At 44.2% G+C, this 21,581-nt stretch overlaps 1 protein-coding gene across 5 annotated transcripts in view; it reads left to right on the top strand.

Annotated features, from left to right (window-relative positions):
* NRP1 (neuropilin 1) overlaps positions 1 to 21,581 on the top strand; it is a 339,157-nt gene that overhangs the window by 297,205 nt on the left and 20,371 nt on the right. For all 5 annotated transcript variants that reach the window (XM_033931511.1, XM_033931507.1, XM_033931509.1 and 2 more), the window contains exons 13-14: positions 1,780 to 1,839; positions 11,696 to 11,824. In XM_033931511.1, coding sequence (XP_033787402.1) covers positions 1,780 to 1,839; positions 11,696 to 11,824 — 189 coding nt within the window. The remainder of the gene's footprint in view (positions 1 to 1,779; positions 1,840 to 11,695; positions 11,825 to 21,581) is intronic.

The following is a 21,581-nucleotide window of genomic DNA, read 5'->3' as shown; positions in this document are numbered from 1 at the left end:
TTGTCACCAATGACATATCAGGCCCAGGATATGCAATTTCAGTGTGGATATCCCAAAAACCCAGCTGACTGTGAGATCTCCAGGACATGTCTGGGATCTCTTCACTAGTAACAGTAACATGAAAATTCCTTTCATAAATATTGCCCCAAGCCTCTTCATGTCACAGTTTTATCACACTTTTCCCATTATGGAGCCTATTTACTGTTTAATGTGCAAATTACCTCCCACTGACAGCATGGACTCATTCCAACAGTGAATGCAACACCTTGACAGGTGTTTTTTTTTAATGCAGGAATTACCATACCTTAACCTGGAAGAGGGAATGGAAGGGTGGGGGCTGCTTCCAGTTAACATATGGTAATATACCTCTATATTAACTGTTAACCCAACAGATAATGTGGGGCAGTTAATACCACCTCAAATGCTCTGCAATTGCCACACAATTTAAAAAAAAAAAAATCTTTTAGAAAATAGGCCCCCTATCCATCTGATTGGATTCTTCAATGTAAGACCCATAAGGGAGAAAGGAAAGTGCAAGGAATAAAGAAAAATAGTTCATACATCATCATTAAAAGCTAATTTCTTAGGTTCTCATGTGAACAGAAGACAACTCTGCATTCATGCATGACAATGCAATAACTCACATGCATACACCTCCTGGGGAAATAAGTTAGGAGCTTATTATTGGACTAGCTGGGAGGATAAGAGCCGCAAAATGAACTTTTTATCTCTGTAGGAGGACTCAGATAAAACATGTCTGGGATTTGGCTGGTTATCCCAGACTCCAGGGTTGAAACATGATGAGTTAGAATGAGGTAGTGCTGATACGCTCTGCTGCATGAAAAAATAAATTACTTAAGAAGATTAGCAGAAGGGTATCTGTGTAAGGAAAGGGAAGAACTTAAAACCTTACTGTGAAGAAAACTGAGACTATTTATCAAAGCAACTATTAGATTTTACAATGCACATTACTTTTCTGAGACTAGATCAAGCGATTTCATAGACGTTTCAGCGAGCGTACAACACTAAATATTGTCAAATCAGAGCTTCATGTTGCATATGGTGGTAAAGGCTTCAGGGGAGTTTAGTTTTGTAGTCCAATTGTAGAGGTTTTCCAGGCCATCAGTGGATTCTGAAACAGTTAAACAGACGATATTTCACTCTGACTGAGTTTATGTATTTACAGACCACTCTATCATTTCTCTGTATAATGAAAACTATCTCCCCCCCCAAAAAAAAAAAAAAATTATTAATTGGGATTTATTAACTGCCCTTAGGAAGAGATTCATCCAAGGTGGTGATTTAAGGACCTTAGTTGATTAGGCCAAGTCCTTTATGCCAAGGGTTCCAAATTAGCGCTGATTTTTACTAAACCGCGGTAGAGCTTCTTACCACAGGCTGGTGAGGTAAATGCTCCAACAATCATAGGAACTGAATGAGTGTTGGAAGATTTACCTCACCAACCCGTGGTAAAAAGCTGAGCTCTACCTCGGTTTAGTAAAAGAAGCATGTGGCCAATGGGGTTCATTTTCTTCTGTCAACAGCTGAATATGACGTTCAGAGGAAAGGGTTTTTGTTTTGTTTTTTCATATGTAGTAATGGTGAAGGCAGCCAAGAGTGTCAGGGTTCCCAGGCTCCACCAACTGAAGAAGATAATGCTGGTGCAAACTCAGAAAACTTAAGTGCAACCCGCTTCCAGGGTTTTCAAGAGAACCTCATGTTGTTTTGATTTTTTTACAGCCCTGTGTATGACATCCTTATCATTACCTTCTGTTTTAGGTGGAACTACTGTTCTGAGTACAGAAAGAATACCAGTGATGGAAAGCACAGTGCAACCAGGTACGAGCGAGTCTCATGTCCTTTTTTGAAAAACTGTGAAAAGATCCATGTCAGATTGGTAAAGCTACATAATCAAATGCAGAGCGCCCTGGCTTCCTTTCATCATACTGAGTCACTTTTGCTAAAGAAGCATCTGTTCTTTTTGCTCTAAAGGGGGGGGGGGAAAAGCCCAGTGTGTTCTACTTTTTATCCCTTGAACAATAAATGAATTAATTTCTGTATGAGTAAATGCTAAGCAGTGCTGTAACATTGCAGCACGGCAACGGGCATACATTAAACTGTGTTTACAAATCGCCACGCAGCACGGTCACAATCTGATTCATTGTCTCTTTCACAGCTCCTCCAAACTAGGGCCTCCTCTGGGTGTCTGGTTTCTTCACTACACTGCTGGCATTTTTTACAATAAAGTTGTCCGTAAGCATTTCCCAAAACCGAGCTGCAGGCGGCCGTCGTAATTGTGAGGGAAGAAGCAATGGGAAAGCATGGTGGTGTCGCAGGCGACCCATTCCCCGCTTCTTAATCCATAAAGCTGTCTCAAGAGCTTCTGAAGTTTCTGGGTTTCTATAGTGCCGTGGCTATGTCAAACTGTCAGTGATGTGATTAGAAAAGAATGAAAAGCAACATGGAGGGATGGCAATCAATCTGCAGTGCCAGTGCAGATGACTTGAAGCCTAATAAAATGCTAGGCTTGCTAACTGGGTTGGTGGAGAGAAATCAGATTTTTGAGCAGTACCCATTCCTGTATTTGGCACAGGCACGTTTTGATGTGGTAGATTACAACAGAGATGTAGGGAAGAGTAGTCTAGTGATCAGTGAAGAGGGCTTTGGTCCTGGTGAACAGGGTTCAATTCCTACTACAGCTCCTTGTGACCTTGGGCAAGTCACTTAAGTCTCCATTGCCAGGGACAGAGAAAGTGCCAGAATATGCCTTAGAAATGAGGAGGAGGAGGAGGAGTAGCAGTACGACTTCTGTTGTACAGCAGAACTTCTTAAAGTGGTCTGGGGCTCCCACGTAGGGTTACCAGACGTCCGGGAAAACCCAGACATATCCCCTTTTTAGAGGACTGTCCGGGGTCCTGGACGGACTTTCCAAAACCCAGCAGTACGTCCGGGTTTTTGGAAAGCCCCGATGAGCTCCGGCCGCATCTGGAGGGCATCTGAGCATGCGGGGATGACATCACACACCTCCGCGCATGCTCCAGGCCCTCCAGACACGGCCAGAGCTTGGGGAAGAAGAGAGGAGGTTTGGGGGGGGGGGGCTGGAGGCTGAATTGGGAGGGGCTGAGGTGGAACGAGGCAGAGCTGAAGGCGGAATTGGGTGCGGCAGGATTGGAAGCAGAATAGGGTGGGGGCCATGTGTCCAAATTTTTTGCGGCCCAAAAAATGGTAACCATACTCCCACTCCCAGTCGGGTTTCAAGATATTTGCACAGTGAACTTCCAGGAGATAAATTTGCTTGCTTTGGCGACTCAGGCCTAGATTTTCAAAAAACTGCATCAAAAAGCGACGGACTGCTATAGCAGCCGTTCTGATAGCGAATTTTTTAAAAAGTGAGTCATTCTTCAAAAAACACTCACATAAATGAGGTTGGCGGAGAGTAGCGAAGACTTGCTAAATTTACATGTGCCCATCTCTGGTGATAGCGATGGGCACATGCGCAGAAATAAACACAGCCCCCCCCCCCAAAAAAAAAAAAACAACAACCACATCAGGAGAGATGTTCAATCTCTCCCGCTGCCACACAATGCCTCCCCCTGCAGCAGGAGAGATGCCCACTCTCTCATGCCGCAAATGAGTCCCCCCCAGCAGTGGGAGAAATGCCCACTCTCTCATGCTGCAAATAAGCCCCCCCAGCAGTGGGAGAGATGTCCACTCTCTTCCACTGCCATGCGACCCCCCCACCCCCTTTCAGCAACAGGAGAGATGCCTATTCTCTCCCGTTGCGTCACAAACCCCCTCCCCCCCCCTCCCCGCCTCTAACCTCTCTTTCCCTGTACCTTTAGATGGCTGACCAGAGGGATGCCTACCCCCTCCAGTCAGCTGCGGGACACCAGCGCACTTCCTGCAGTACACCTTTTTAATGTGCGGTAAGCACGTTAGCGCTTTCCACAATTTAGTAGAAGGACCCCCAAAATACCGTGAACTAGCAGCATTTTACATGGAAGCCAGAATGTACAGTAAAGCATTGCTGTTCCAGGGGGCTTATACTGAAATAATGAAACATGCTATAGAGCTGCATTTGTAAAAATGGCTGCTGAGCTCTTGTGGATTAATCTACGTAATTAGGTTACAAGCAGGCAGTGGCATAATAAGCAGAGACGGTCCACCCCAGCTGCAGTCTTCTTAAGGGCACAGCACCCCTCCTCCTCTCTGCCCCCGCCCCCACTCCTCTCCTTGCCACATGCCCCTTGCGTTCCCCGTCCCTTTTTTAATTCCCTGGCACGAGGTTGCTTCCTGCGTCGGCATTGGCGCTCTCTCTGATGTCACTTCTGGGACCCGTGACTAGGACATGACGTCACAAGTGAGCCGACACCGATGTGGGCATGTTGCTCACACCAGAGAAGTTAAAAAGGCATGGGGAAAGGGAAAGGGTCGTGCACGGCGGGGGAGGGAGGGGGGGCAGGGGAAAGGTGCCACTGTCCCAGGCACTACTTCTATTTATTATTTTTATAGTGCTGAAAGGCATACGCTGTGCTGTACATTTTAACATACAATACACAGTCCCTGCTCAGAATAATAATAATCATCTTATTTTTATATACCGCCTAACCAAAAATGGTTCTAGGAGATTTACAACAAATAAGCACAAGTGGAGAGTACAATTTAAAAGGAAAAAACCAATTCAAAACAAAATACGAAAAATAAGAATTGGTCCTACAGTAGAAAATATGATTTAAAAGAAAAATGCAATTTAAAAGAATGGTTCTAAGCGGATTACAACAAATAACTGAGCATAATGTAAAAATACAATTTAAAAGAAGGTACAATGCATGATGGGAGCATGGAATTATTAAACGAAACAACCAGTTAGGATACAAATTTTTCATACAGTTGAGTCTTCAATAGTTTTTTAAAATCAAGATAAGAAGAGGATCCTAGCATAATTTTACCAAACCAATCTAATTTAGACAAGACATTTCAGGGTTGGGGAGAATATAGCGGGGTATAAATATCTGACAGCCCTATTATTATGCCCTTATTATGCCACTGCAAGCAAGGTCTCAGAATCAATGGCTGGTGGATCCGGTTATATGCCAAAGCTAAGTGACATTTTATAATTATAGAATATCCACAAGAAGAATAAAGGATATTGGGGTGCTTATTATTCACTTTTGAGCCTGTGAGCTTGGAGCACGATTTTATGTCGTTTTGAGCGCGTCGGTTCTGCGTAGAGACTTTTGTTTTAATCCACAAGTTCATTTTTAGGACCAGTAGGGACCCCTGAAGAAGACAATTGTGTCAAAGCACGGACCGTGTAGGATCCAAATGTTTCTAGAGGTTCTGGCCCTAGATGTATTAATGTGGATGATTTATTTGTTTTAATAAAGCCATCAACTTGGACATCAGTTCTCCACAAGTTCTTTGTTTTTCTGTGTGTGGCTTTTTTGTGGAGCGAATAGGGTCAATTCCTTTTGCTGTTTTGAGAGGCTTATTATTCAAATACACTTTTAAGACTGATGATGATGAGAGAGTCATGTGGCGACAGTCTTCATGTGAGATGAGTCACTGCCGAGGTCTTCTGCTTATATATATATATAAGTAAGAGGGCTTATAATACGAGGGGCCACTGAAAAGTTCTCTACCCAACCAAGAAGAGAATGATGTTATTCCACACTTTTCTTGACACTTTTTGTTTCATTCATATTATTGAAACGAAAAGTGTAGAATAAACTTGTCATTTTCATGGCTCCACATCATTCTCTTCATGGTTGGGCTGAGAATTTTTCAGTGGCCCCTAGTAGTGTTCAGGTTTTTGGTAGTTTGATTTTGAGGCCTTGTGGATTGGTATTGGTTTCTTTCCATTAGCTGGGAGAAAACATGCTATTTTCCTTCAGTGTGCTTTCAGTAAAACTGAGACTTCATCTTTACTTAACTGAAACAGCACAGCAGACGTAAATAGAATGATAGCTATATTGCATATTAAAGTTTAGGTGAGATCTTGAAAATGTAAATGATTTGAGACTTAATTTGATTGCATAGTTATGTGGTTATCGCTTTCCATACGCCACATGATTACAGACTTTTTTCTCTCTCGTTTAGACATGCAAGGGGAGAAATGTCTTTTGGATCTGCAGGATTATAAATAAATAGAAGTGGGCAAGTTTTAGATTCTAAGCTGACAGATGCCAGCATTTGTTCAAAATTTGGATATTGTGGGGGTAATTCTATAACAGTGCACCTATATTTAGGTGCCTGATGGTGTCTATGTGGCACCTTTTCTTCAGATGGAAATATGGTCAACTAGCGAAACTGGGTATATATTCTCATATGTATGTGGTTAGGGGTGAGCACGTCAACCATAGAACTAGTATAAAGGCCAGAGATTTGCATATAACTTATAGTATTCTATAAGATACACACATGAGTCCTGTCCAAACTCTGTGTTTATGGATATTCATATGTCAAATATGTACTAAGGAAGATACGCACATATATAGAATAATGCTTAGTTGGAATTTTGCCTTTTAAGCATGTATATGTACACATATGTGCATGTATGCCTTTATTCAAATTATTTACTGCTATTTGGCACCCCGAGTTGTGCACCACTTATAGATTAGCATTTAGGGTGAAATTCTATCAGTGCCTAAGTTGAGAAACGTCATTTAAAATGGCAAAAAATTGGTCAAAATAAAGCGCCTACTGTCGCCTAAATAAAAGGTGCCGGAATCATGCTTATGTAGGCATTCTAGGCCACCGAACACCAAAGTAGATGTGGCCAGTACCAGGAGTGGCATTAGGTGGCCTAAAGCATCTTCATAGGCGCAATTCACACAAAGATAGGCACCGGAAATGTAGGCCTGGAAAAACCAGGCCTACATTTCCAATGCCTATCTTTGCTGGGGATCCTGAAAATAGTGCACAGCTTGCCATCAGTTAATTGCAGCAGGGGAATCCCCAATCTGCTGAGTCAGCAGGATGCCCCAAAACTGCGGCTTTGGGGAGTCCTGCCAGATCAGTTGATCGAGGTTTCCCCTGCCACAATCAGCTGACGGTAAGCTGTGCACTATTTTCAGGATCCCCGGCAAAGATAGGTGCCAGAAATTTAGGTCCGGAATACCTAACAATGCATTGCAAAGATCTAATTTCGAAATTAGTGTCCGAAATTAATTTTGAAATTACTGTCCGAAAATCAGATACCAACAAAATTGGTTTTACTCTAGAAAGAGTCTGCAATTGAAAGAAAGCTCCCTTGATGACCTGTAGTATATGTTCCTACAAAGGAATCATGCAAAAAATAATTAAGACGACTCCAAATAATTCAGAATATGGCAATAAAAATGATTACAAAATCTAGGAAATTCGACCATGTTACTCCCTTCCTGAAGAATGCACACTGGCTTCCAATTTCACATAGGATTACGTACAAGATAGCTTTACTAACACAATTCTTCAAAGCACCTATATTTTTAGATAGACTTTTCATATCCCATGCCCCTTCATGAACGCTTAGATCAAATGAGCAACACCTTTTGTCCGACCCTTCGTTGAGAGTTATTAACACGCTGCACTCTAATATCTTCTCCGTCACAGCCCCACAACTTTGGAACTCCCTTCCAGCTTAGCTGAGAGAGGAAACATCCCTATATAGATTTAAAAGAAACCTAAAAAGTTTATTTAAAGACGCTTTCGAAGCCTAAGGCCCTTTTAAAGGATTTCTTTGCACTTTTATCCTTTCCTAATCTCTAGATCGTCCAAATTGATATTCCCTTTTGCCCCTATATGAATATCCCCCCAGTGTTTTCAACTTCCATGTTCTTCTGTCCTGAAACTACTGTAGTTCTTTCGCCTTTTTACCTTGATCTGTATGTTTGTCCATGTCGTGTTTTTGTTGTGTTTAATTATGCTGCATGTATTAGCCCCAATTTTAAGTGATTGTACATCGCTTAGAAATCTTATAAGCGATCAAATCAAATTTTTAATAAACTTGAACCCCCAGCAGTCCCATATTGAAATTTTCACATCTCTTCAACTGCACCTCTTGTATTTGCAACAACAGTTGATCCTTTCCAAAGAACATAACTTCTATTTCTTGCAGATTTAAGACCAATTTATTCTCATATATCCAATTTTCAATCTTTACCCTGCACTCAGTCAGTTTTTCAACCAAATACTCAATTCCTGTCTGCACCAGGAAAAATAATTGTATATCATCCTCATAAATGTGATAATATACATCTAAGTCCTCTAATACCTGCCCTAGTGATGCTGTGTAAAGGTTAAATAGTAGGGCCAATAAAGCAGACCCCTGTGGCACTCCTTTCTCACTGACGTCACTGAAGATAGCCTACTTCCACTCTTTACCACAAATTTATGATCACTCAGTAATGAATGAAACCATCTCAGCAGTGCACGCACCTCCCACTCCTCCCGTCCACAGCTTATGTAACAAAATTTTCACTTCCACTGTATTGAAGGCTGCTGTCACATTCAATGACACCATACAGAATTTTTTCTCATATCTACTCCCTGCCAAAATATATCTAAAGTGGAATTCTTCCTTTCTACAAACTCTTGAGAGCCTCTCCTTGCTCTAGATTGGTAACCTAGAATGTTGCTACTCCTTGGGTTTTGGCCAGGTACTAGGGACCTGGATTGGCCACCGTGAGAGCGGGCTACTGGGCTTGATGGACTATTGGCCTGACCCAGTAAGGCTATTCTTAAGTTCTTGTGTAAGTTGTTTAGGTGCAGAAAGACACTTAAGTGTATTTATTTAAAAGTTAATACTACAATGATCGCTGAGCCTTGTATAAAATACGTAGAGATCCACTCAAGAAATACATCGTTTTATAAAAGAAGGCATTCAAAAAAGGAGTGGCCATGACCTGTAAGAAGCTATTTTGTAACGGCACTACTTGCACGTGTGTAGGGAGGAAGAGATAGCGGATGCTGTCAGTGGCGTAGCGAGGGTGGCAGCTGCCCGGGGCGATGGAACCCCCCTGCCCTCTTCTTCCCCCTCCCACTCCTCTGCCCCCTCCTGCCATGCGCGCTCCCCTTCCCCCGTACCTGTTTAGCTTCCCCGTCATGAACAGCATCTCTAACTTGTTGCCCGTGCCAGCGTCGGCTCTCCCTCAGACGTCACATCCTAGTCACGGGACCCAGAAGTAACATCAGAGGGGAGCGCCGAGGCTGGTGTGAGCACCAGATTGGAGCTACTGCTTATGCCAGCAGGAGCTAGAAGGCATGCGTGTGGTGGCGGGGGAGGATTGGGAAGGAGGAGAATAGGTGCCAACGCCCCCGTCAATACGGTACTCAGGGCAGTCCGCCCCCCCCCCCCCCTTATACGCCACTGGATGCTGTGGAGGGGCAGACTGGATGGGCCATTCAGCCTTTATCTGCCGCCATGTTTCTATGTTTCTATAAAAGTGCTAAACCAAAAAAATTGACCAAAAATGATACAGTGCTTTTTGATCAGGTTACTGAAGCGCGTTTCACACGGAGCTTCTACATAATAGTACTTTTGGATTGTTTAACCTTTCCATGTATCTTTCACCCTAGGACTAGCAGGTACCCCTGAGGAACACTTGTTTGCAGAAACATAGACCGTGTTGGGTCCAGTGTTCCCAGCAGACTAGGTCCTTAAGGTGTTTATGTGGATTGCTACATATTTATGCATTTTTAATAAAGTCCATTTCAGGATCATCGTCTCTCCACAATGTTTCTTTGGTTTCTCTGTAAAAGTCCCAGCAGAGCACCTACGCTCTGTTCTGTAAGGGCTTGTGTAAGTCGCATAGGACCAGGTTCAGCAAATGGCGCTCCAAAAAATGGCTTTCAAAATATCAACATGGAGCACTATTCTAGAAATGGCATTCCGAGTTGCACACCATTTATAGACATCCGGATTTCCCCAGACATGCTCCCTTTTAGAGGACATGTCCGGGCATCCGGACGGCTTTTCAAAACCCAGCAAATGCACTCAAGCCCCAGCGGAGCATCGCAGACCCAGGTAACCCTATTTATAGAACAGCACTTAGAACCGATTTCTGTGCCCAACTTTGAATGCAAGGATCTACACCAACTGAAATCTGGGCAGGGCTGGGAAGGGGTAGGGGGTGGGGCCATGTGTTCAGATTTTACTGTTGTAAAATCTGGTAACCCTATGCACATGCAAATCCAAATTGTTGCCAATTAATTCCAATAATTGATTGCTAACACCCAATTATTGGCACTAATTGGCTTTTAGCTACACATTTCAGGATAACGCAGTTTTGTGTGTGCAAATTTGCACAGGTTTTTATAGGATCCAGCCAATAATGTGCAAATGCAAGGGAGCAGAATATGGGCAGGACAGATATGTCTCCCACTTACTGTATATGAATAACTTGCCGAACTAAGGCAATTACAAGTAACCCTGACACATTTACAAACTGCTGGTCTAGGAATGGTGTTACTGCAAATGCATTTATGTAGGTTGCCCCAATGCCAGAATCCATTAGTATTCTAGTTTAGCTTTTTGTGGCACCAGATCAACCATTAGAGTAGACTGAGTGCATTTCTTTTCCACCCGTTTGGGCAAAGATTTTTCATTGTGACTTCAGTATTTTGATCTTTTATACTGAACTACAAGACTTTCTGACCCCAGACATAGGCAGAGATGCCAAAACACGGCCCGAATCGAGTCTATCATTAAAGTAGGCATACTCAAAACTGGAAGGTCCTTTGTAATCCGCTCTGAATCTGTATTTTGCACGGTAGAGGAGTACATTTCTGTTTCTACTTCTCCAGTTTTGCACTATATAAAGCCTCTGGTTTCTTGTGGTAGATTGTTGAGTTTTGTCTGCTTGCTTTTACTCCTTGTGATAATCAAATGTCTAACTTTCAATAAATTAGTTTGTGTAAAAGATTGGGGCAGAGTTGAAGAATAACTGAAAACAAGTGTGATCTCATCCTGACCATAATAAACCACATAATACCAGGCTTCCTTTTTTTTTTTTTTTTTTTAACATGAAACTAGTTTTGAAAACTGGGCTGAGTGGAATTGGCAAGGTGCCTTAATTTTTAGCGTTTTCCTTTTCAACGCTGCCATCTTGTGGCCCAACTGAAGAGTGGCAAAGACCTTTAACATAGTCTGGAGCTGAGGAAATGTAATGCCTTCCACTTGCTTGACTTTAATCTTAACCTGCAGGTCAGGTGCTCACATGATGCAGTATGAGGGTTTATTAAACTGACTTTAAATTTCTCACCTATGGAGCTCATTAAATATTTTACAAGACTTATCACTTCTGCTGCTGCTTGCAACGTAGCCAGTACTGAGATGCTCCTGATTTTTACAGTCAGAACATGTGGTTATGAATATTAGCCAAGTTTCCTTCTGACTGTCAGATGAGTTGAGAACAGTGAATGTACAGAGGGAATGGTGGAACACACACATAGCAGAGCGATATATTAGGATGTGATAGCTGTTTTGTGAAAAATGAAATTGCCATGTGTCAACTATATTTTCTGTCTGAGAAGTAATTATCATTTTTAACAAATATTTGATAGCCTAGCTGTTCCTTAAAGCAAAGTTAGCTCATTTTGCAAGATTAATTTAGGAAAATTAGAAAACTCATTAGAATTTTAAACAGACATGTTTAATATGACCCCTCTCTCTCTCTCTCTCTCTTCCCTCTTACATTCTCTCCTGATCTGCCAGAAGTTAACTTCAACTGTGACTTTGGCTGGGGATCTCACAAGACAATCTGCCATTGGGTACATGACACCAGTGCGGATTTGAAGTGGGCTGTGCTGACCAGTAAACCAGGACCTGTTCAGGATCATACAGGTGAACATGAGTGCATGCTACTTCTTCATTGGAGACATTTTCAACCCAGTAGTCCAAGACTGTTAAATGTATAAACCCCCACTCATTAATTTTCAGTAGCACTACACAGACAGGGCTCAGTTCTAAAAACAGCGCCCTAAGTTAGGTGGTGGTAGGCACCCTCCCACCGCCTAATTTAATTGGTTTTAATTGGTTCACTAATTGGCTGTGCTGATTAAAAACCAATTAAAATGGAACTGCCTTCAAAAAGAGCACCGTTATCACACTTACAGAAGCGCCTTACAACGCCTAACACCCACTGCAGGTGTGGTTAACGCCGGAAATGGCGTTAGACATCGTAAGGCACCTCTGCGGATGTGATTCTTGTGAAAGATAGGCACCAGAAATGTAGGTCTTGAAAACCCCTTTCCTGTAGCCGCAGTTCTGTAAACGGCACCGTTACGTGTTTTTAAGGCACCGTTTACAGAATCCGGGCCACAGAATAGTCTCACAGACTGCCCCACCAGTATGGGGGTGGAGTGTAGGATAACCTGGGGGTGGAGTGTGGAGAACCTGGGATCTTCTCCACTATCTATGCACTTTATATGTGACTGCCCGCAGTTTCACCAGACAAAGATCTGGCAGGGACACTGCATCTCCTCCAACATAATAATAATAATAACAGTTTATATACCGCAATACCGTTAAGTTCTATGCGGTTTACAATAGATTAAGCGAGGTACAAATTGATTGAATTTAAGAGGGGGGAAGAGGAGAGTTAATAGGACCCGAAATGCGTTGTTGAGGAGAAAGAGATTAATAGGACAGAGGAATCACTATGGAGGAGAAAGAAGATGAGTGGGTCAGTTGTCTACTCTAGATACTTTAGGAACAGTTGAGTTTTCAGACATTTTCTGAATTCCTCATAAGTAGTGGGCGAAAGCAGTTGATCTAGGTCTTTACCCCACAATGCTGCTTGATGTGAAAGAAGGTGTTCATGTACACCCTTCTTGCATTTACACGCTATGGGGGCTCATTTCCAAAGAAGACTTCCAAAATTCCATAGGATACTATGGAATCTTGTAAATCTAAGTGCTTTGAAAATACGCATCTTGGTCACTTACTTGCACCTTTGCAAAACAGTGCGTAGGCACACTGCAAGCACTTATGCACATAAGTGAACACTAATGGGATTGAGGGGTACAGATAAGAGCAGTGGAAGGTTTAGAGATAAATGAAGAGGTAGGTATAAAATTAGTCAGGGACTGCTGCTCAGGCAATATGCCTGATGGGCCGCCGCGTGAGCGGACCGCTGGGCGGGATGGACCTCTGGTCTGCCCTGGCGGAGGCGACTACTTATGTTCTTATGTACTTATGTTCTTATGTTCTAAGGTTACCTTATGGCTCCAGAAAAAGGAGGACGGATTGAGACATCCGGGTTTTACTTCCATTGTGGAAGTAAAACACGGATGTCTCAATCCGTCCTCCTTTTTCTGGAGCCATATGGTAATCTCAGTGAACCCTTACCTACAAAAGTGCTAGACTTCTGTAAATTTATAAGAATAGCCTTGCTGGGTCAGACCAATGGTCCATCAAGCCCAGTAGTCCATTCTCACGGTGGCCAATCCAGGTCACTAGTACATGGCCAAAACCCAAGGAGTAGCAATATTCCATGCTACCGATCCAGGGCAAGCAGTGGTTTCCCACATGTCTTTCTCAATAACAGACTATGGACTTTTCCTCCAGAAACTTGTCCAAACTTTTCTTAAAACCAGCTACGCTATCCGCTCTTACCACAACCTCTAGCAATGCGTTCCAGAGCTTAACTATTCGCTGAGTGAAAAAAAATGTTCTCCTATTGGTTTTAAAAGTATTTCCCTATAGCAACCAGTTATAGAGTTGTCTTTTTAGTGGCAATCAGCGGTATGTATGTACCGGTCAGCACCAATGACTATATATACATATAGTAGCACTGAATATACATTCAGGGGCTGCACATACTCAGGGTCTCCCCCTAATCTTAACACTTGGGGGCTGCACATACTCCTGGCCTCCCCCTAACCCTAACATTTGGTGGCTGCACATACTCAGGGTCTCCCCCTAACACTCAGGGGCTGCACATACTCCGGGTCTCCTCCTAACCCTAACATTCGACGGCTACACATACTCAGGGTCTCCCCCTAACCCAAACACTCGGGGCTGCACATACTCTGGGTCTCCCCCTAACCCTAACATTTGGCGGCTGCAAATACTCAAGGTTTCCCCTACCCCTAATACTCAGAGGCTGCACATATTCAGGGTCTCCCCCTAACACTCAGGGGGTGCACATACTCAGGGTCTCCCTCTAACCCTAACACTTGGGGGCTGCACATATTCGGGGTCTCCCCCTAACACTTGGGAGATGCTCATACTCTCTAATCTAATCAATAGTCTTATTTTCTATTAATTTTCAATTCAGATTCAGAGCGGATTACAACAAGTGCCCTACATTAAGGGGAGCACATATACTTAACATTATTGTACTAAGAAATAAAATATCAAGAATAACATTTATCAAAACAGTAGGTCTTTAAAACTTTATGAAAAATAATATACAAATTCAGCCTTCTTATTTCCACGTTTGAGCTGCTGATAAGAAAACATCATACCAGTTGACTCTTCCTAATTATTCTAAAAACAGTTGGAAACTGAAGTTTAAAGCTACAGTTACTCCATGTAGTAATAAAATTAGCTAGAATATATAAAAGAGATGTTAATTTTTTTTATTTTTTTTTTACCATATAAAGCCTTATGTACTACACACATCACCTTAGGGCTCCTTTTACTAAGGTGCGCTAGCGTTTTTAGCGAATGCAGGAAATTACCGTGTGCTATGGAGCTCATAATCAAAAGAGAAAACGTCCAAAAACCGGCCTAAGTCGAACATTTCTCAAAAACGTCCAAGCGCCGAAAATAAAAACGGGTTTTGGACGTATTTCTAAACGACCTAGTCATTCATAGTGCCGCTCAACGTTCAAAGCTAAATGGAGCATTTCGGGAGGCGTGTCGAGGGCGGGAGTTGGGCGGGACGTGGGCTGGCTTAGACTTAGTCGTACAGTATGTATAACTGAAAGTTATACAGCCCAGGATCAACGGAACTTGGACGTTGTGACTTAGACCATGTAAAACATGGTCTAAGTCACAAAAACCCACTTAAACTCACCAGATAAGCACTGCAAACACATAATATAGACCCCTACACACTACCCCAGTGATCATCAAACCCCCCCCACCCCCATAAAAATTTTATTCACAACTTTAAATTTCAGCCTCCAGACCATCAGCACCTGGCCGCCTGGCATAGGAAAGCCTAGTCGTCCAGCCCAGAGGCAGCTTAAGTCGTCTTGGGGTTGGGTTAGGGACTCATAGAGAGGAGGACCCATACCAATAAGCCCCAGTAATCACTGCATTGATGCTTAAACATATGCACTCCCCTAAACACCCCCAAAACCCTTTTTTACTGGCATATAAGTGGCTCCTGCAGCCATAAGGGCTATTGGGGTGGTAGATAAGTGGGTCTAGGGGATTCTGAAGGTGGTTTGGAGGGCTCACCATCACCTATAAGGGAGCTGTAGTGAGGAGAAGCCATGGCACCCTTTTTGTGAAGTTCACAGCAGTGCCCTGTAAGGTACCCAACTATTTAGGTGGCATGTCTGGGTATGCAGTCCATCACTTTGCAGACCCCTCCCACATCCAACAGGGCTTGTTCTAGGCGTTTTGGACTTGGATGGAAAGTTGGATGGAACTGTGGTATAAAGATGGATGATTTAGTGGCTTGGACGATCAGATCGCCAGGATGTATAATTAGACGATTTTCGAAAGTAAAAAAAAGTTGGACGTATCTTTCGAAAATGTGTCTTAGGCTCTTTTTAACTTTGAACGACTTGCGAGATGGACGTAAACGGACTTAGAAATCCCTTTCGATTATGCCCTTCCACGCTTCTAGAACTAACGCCAGCTGGCATTAAGGTCTAGCTCAATGCTGGCATTAAGGTCTAGCGCACGCGGCAATGTAACACGCACTAGTGCTGCCCGATTCGGGAAAAAAAATTTGATTTGATTCAGCCTATTGAATCGATTTTTCGATTCGATTCGATTTTCCTGCCCAATTGGGGTTTTTTTCCAAACATCCTATCCTGGTGGTTTTATTTTATAGCCTCTTCACTCCCTTTGCCCTCTACCCACACTGGACCTGTGGTGTAAACAAAATAAACAAACAAAAAATACTTTTCCTCTCTCTGATAAATCCTAGCTCACGTTTGCGGTCAAACACCAGCTCTAGAAGGATACACATTTCAAATCTGACATATTGTAATCACAAAACAGAAAATAAAATTATTTTTCCTACCTTTTGTTCTCTGGTCATTTTTCAAATCATGTTGGTCCCATGTTGGTCTGGTTGTCTTCTGACCAGGTGCTCCTTCTTTCTTCTCTCTCTGTACTAGCCATTCATCTTCCATCTCTGTCCTCCCCTTCTGTTTCCCTCTCCTCCCCCGGAGGTCTGCCATCTTTCCTTTTGTTCTTCTCCATCCCCCTGCAGCTGCAGCAATAGACCCCACCATCCACAGATCCACCATCTCTCCTTTTCTCAACTACCCTTTCATCCAGCATCTCTCTTCTGTGTCCCTGTCCCTATTCTCCTCTCCAGTACTGTCCCCCTTATCTCCAGTACTGTTCCTATGCTCCCTCCATGCCCAGCATCTTATCTCTCCCCTTATCCAGCTTCTTCTTTCTCTCTTCCTTACCTCCTGTATCCCCTTCGCCAGGTACAGGCTTTCTCCTACTATCTCTCCTGCCATCCTGCACCCTGCCTACCTACTTAGGAGCAGTATCTGTCTCTCTTGTAGCCTTCCCCTTGTGGTTTTGCATTTCTCTCTCCCTCTCCCTCTCCATTAGTCCAGCACCTCTCCTCTGTTTTCCTCCCCCTCTTTGTGGTTTGGTCTCTCTCTTCCATTCACTTCACCCCAGGTCTGGCATCTCCTCTCCCGTCTCTTACTCCTTCCTCTTCCTCCCTCTGCACAGGCCTGCCTCCCTGCCGTGAAGGCCTTCTCCCTGCCGTGAAGACCTGCTCCCCCCGCAAAGGCCTGCCACCCGTGAAGGCACTCTTCCTCTTCCTCCCCACTGCAAAGGCCTGCTCACACCCCCCCCCCCCCCACATGCCTGCATCTTCCCCCAGATTCCCCACTCTTACCTTAAGGCTAATACAGCAGCCTGTAGGATCGCAGATGCTATAGCGATCCCTGCAGCTGCCTGTCATCCTCAGCGGCACGTTCTCTCTGCCGCGATCCTACCCCTGATGTCAGAACAGGAGCAGGACCATAGCAGAGAGAATGTGCCGCTGAGGACGACGGGCAACTGCAGGGATCGCTATAGCATCTGCGATCCTGCAGGCTGTTGTATTAGCCACTCTCGCAAGACTCGTCAGGAACAGCCCTCACTATCACAGCAGAGGCACTGACAAACAATCTCCACGGCAGAACAGGATCAGCAAGAAAGCTCCCGCCACTCCACGGGGCTCCCACTGGCTCCCACCGCAGTCTATCAACTCCTAAGAGGCACACCCGCTCTCAAAGGTCTGCCACCTCCAAAAGTAGGCTCCCAAAGCTCAGTGCACACCGCTCCCCCCACAATCGCCGAGGAAGGAGTCTCCAGCACAGGCAACACTCTCGTCTGCTGTCCGTGCACTCACAGCGGGCGCCACCCCCAACACTCCAACCAGCTCTCTGCCTCTGCTCTCCTCTCGGCGTGTCAGAACATGTGGGCTCGCAACAGAAACGCTACAAGGAGAAGCCAGCCAGCCGTGGTGAGTTTAGAGTCAATAATTAATGAGGCAGCGCTAAATTTCTCTGTGCTAGGGTAGAGGCCCGGTTAATTCTCACACTAGTCAGCCATTGAATCGGGAGGCTGGTAAAAAAAAAAAAAAAAAGAATCGATTTGAATCGATTCACCTGATTCGAATCGGTGAATCGATTCGAATCGTGAATCGGGCAGCACTAGCACACGCTATTCCTCGCATTAAAGCCCTAACACGGCATAGTAAAAGGAGCCCTTAATCCTGTATCTAATCGGAAACCAGTTCAATTTGCACAAAAGAGGTAAAGCCCTTCCAATTTTGTAACTAAAAAGATTAGTCTTTAGCTATATTTTGAACAACTGTAACCTAGTAAGAAACTGTTCAAATACTCCACAGTAAATACTATAGTTTTGCAGTAACCCAAATATGGCAATAATTTCAATTGACAAAGTACTCAAAAACTGGATTGTGACAAAATAGACCTTATAACTCTCAGTTGTCGAAGACAGAAAAAGATTTATTTTTTAAACTTTGTTTATTAAGGAAAGAGACATGACTTTGATAAATATCAACAATATAATATTCTGTCAGGTAGTCACATGGCTGCAGCCAGGAAATTATTAAGCAAAACAGGACTGAATCGTTTGGGTTACTTGAAACTGCATGTTAAGGTTCGAATCAAGCCTCATACCTAACAAGTTCATCTTTTTCATAACCTGCACACAAACATCCCCCTCATATACACTCTGCGGCCAAGATGCACCTCAGTGTCTCCCAACCCACATCCCATCTTGTTTACATTCAGGGCTCTTTTAACAAAGGCGCGCTAGCGGGGTTAACGCATGCGACTTTTCATCACGCGCTAACCCCTGCGCTGGCCAAAAACTACCGCCTGCTCAAGAGGAGGCGGTATCAGCTAGCGTGTCTGACGGTTTAGCGTGCGCTATTACGCGCGTTAAACCACTAGCGCGCCTTTGTAAAAGGAGCCCTCAGTTTCTTTTTTTTTTCTTTCTTTCTTTATTTATCATTTTCAAATTACAAATCAAGTATCACTTAGGAGCCCTCAGTCTCAACCACATTCAGTTGACTTATCCATCTTTGATTCTGAACGTCTGCTGAATAAAAGAAAAGAATATTATCAGCATATATCCAGTAAGAAACACCTAAGATCTCAAATACTCTGGAGGCCACATTACAGTAAAGATGTGCGCAGAATTGAATCGGTTCAGTGGACGGCCACCAGGATGATCTCGGGGCTCAAGGGTCTCTCGTACGAAGAGAGACTGAACAAATTGCAGCTCTACACTCTCGAGGAACGTAGGGAGAGGGGAGACATGATCGAAACATTTAAGTACCTCACAGGACGTGTCGAAGTGGAAGATGATATTTTCTTTCTCAAGGGACCCTCGGCCACAAGAGGGCACCCGCTCAAACTCAGGGGCGGAAAATTTCATGGCGACACCAGAAAGTATTTCTTCACAGAGAGAGTGGTTGATCATTGGAACAAGCTTCCAGTGCAGGTGATCGAGGCAGACAGCGTGCCAGACTTTAAGAATAAATGGGATACCCATGTGGGATCCCTACGAGGGTCAAGATAAGGAAATTGGGTCATTAGGGCATAGACAGGGGGTGGGTAAGCAGAGTGGGCAGACTTGATGGGCTGTAGCCCTTTTCTGCCATCATGTTTCTATAATCAGAAAGTTCTAAGACATCACAATGCAGGGGTAAAGAGCCTTAGCCTATAGGAAGAGGAGATGCAAATGTTAAGAGCCTTAGCCAATAGGGAGAGGAGGAGAGAGTGGCTGCTGCAGACACCAGAAAGTATTTCTTCACAGAGAGAGTGGTTGATCATTGGAACAAGCTTCCAGTGCAGGTGATCGAGGCAGACAGCGTGCCAGACTTTAAGAATAAATGAGATACCCATGTGGGATCCCTACGAGGGTCAAGATAAGGAAATTGGGTCATTAGGGCATAGACAGGGGGTGGGTAAGCAGAGTGGGCAGACTTGATGGGCTGTAGCCCTTTTCTGCCGTCATCTTCTATGTTTCTATGATAACAATTGATGCCATGTAGATATTATCAACGCTGATAGGGCAGAGCCCTGAGAAACACCTTTCCCTATATCAGCCAACTTTGAAACAGTAAGAATCTTTGTCCTGAAACTGGACTGAAATTTGGGGGTTTGTAATTAACTTCAGATTTATATATGTACAGTTTCTGGGATCTGGTGTTTGTATTTTTTCCTGTAAGGACTTTTTGGCGGGATTCTGCCCAAGGATCTCGATGATGGGGCCATCTTACTTGTTAAAATTTCCTGTTATATGTCATGTAAAATTTAATAGTGATGATTTGTTATTTCTTGAACCCCAGCAATTATTAAAATTTTTTGTGCCTTGGGAGGGAGGTCTGACTGTGATTGTAGTTACCCTTTGATTAGCACGTAATCTGGCTGTCACTGTATATTTGGCTTGTTCTGATTTCTTGTACATGCTTAAATATTATGTTGGATTCTAAAAGAAAAGAAAAGAAAGAAAAAAAGGACGGCTGGCATGGCTATGGTGCTACATCCTTCACTGGATCCATGCACAGTGGCTTCCTTAATGCTGTGAACAGCCCAGTGCTCAAAGGGAATGACAAGAAAATTAGATGAAATTGGACTCTAGCAACCGGGAGGCATTTAAAACTGTATCTTCCAAGGCCCAAAGTTTTAGAAAAGTTTAAATGGTTTGACTTTCAAATCTACTCAAAAAAATGTAAATGACATCAAAATAACTAAACGTAATTAAGTAGAGTGAAAGCCATGACAGTGGAACAAATGAGGCAAGGAAAAGTGGAATGCCTCAGTGTGATCTGACAGTTAAAAGAGGTTAAGAGCTCATGTAAGCCGAAGACTGACATCAAGCGAAAAGACATGTTGAAGTGAAGCACCAATTAAGCCAGTGATGACCGAGCGCTTGACCTCCAGTCATAATGATAATCACGAGAGGAGAAAAGATCCGCGCTTTGCTGCCAGGAATGGCAGAGGGGGGGGGGGGAAAAATATGTCTCAGATTAAGAGCTGAATGCAAAGCCATTTCCTAAAATGAGATTTCTGCTCTAATAGCTAGCTGCGGATAATCCAAACCTTCAAGTTGAGTTTGTCCGCTTCTGTAGCACAGAACAAGCATCCATACTTCAAGAAAAATCACCTGAAGGGACACAACCTGACCGAGACATAACTAACACTTTTGTCTGTATCGCAAACCTGGAAAATTCCTACCGTGTTTCCCCGATGATAAGGCAGGGCCATCAAATAAGACAGCCCCCTCTTTTTAGAAAAAAATGTAAAATAAGGCAACCCCCCGCAAATAAGCCACCCACCGATACCTGCGCTTACCCGAATCGGGTGGTACGGTGGGTGACTCCGTGTGGTCCCTGGCACCCCCGACACGATCGGGGCAAGAGGGAGCTCAAGCCCTCTTGCCCCCCCGACTCCCCGACACGATCGGGGCAAAAAGGAGCCCAAGCCCTCTTGCCCCGCCGATTCCCCAACTCCCCGACAATATCGGGCCAGGAGGGAGCCCAAGTCCTCCTGGCCCTGGTGACCCCCCCCCCCCCCCCCCCCCCGCTAGTTGTTCGGGCCAGGAGGGAGCCCAAACCCTCCTGGCCACGGCGACCCCCTAACCCCACCCTGCACTACATTACGGGCAGGAGGGATCCCAGGCCCTCCTGCCCTCGACGCAAACCCCCCTCCCCCCAACGACCGCCCCCCCCAAGACCCTCCGACCCGCCCCCCCAGCCGACCCACGACCCCCCTGGCCGACCCCCCCGACAGTGTCTTACCATCGGGGAAACACGGTATGAGTGATTTTAGACAATCAAAGGTAAAATATTCACTTACCTCCTCTTTTACTAAGGCGCGCTAATCGAATTAGTACACGCTAAACGCTAACGCGTCCATAGACT

Source organism: Geotrypetes seraphini, chromosome 2, assembly GCF_902459505.1.
Source record: "Geotrypetes seraphini chromosome 2, aGeoSer1.1, whole genome shotgun sequence".
NCBI lineage: Eukaryota > Metazoa > Chordata > Amphibia > Gymnophiona > Dermophiidae > Geotrypetes > Geotrypetes seraphini.
Note: the sequence above shows the minus strand (reverse complement) of the source record. Positions and strands in the feature narration are given on the sequence as shown.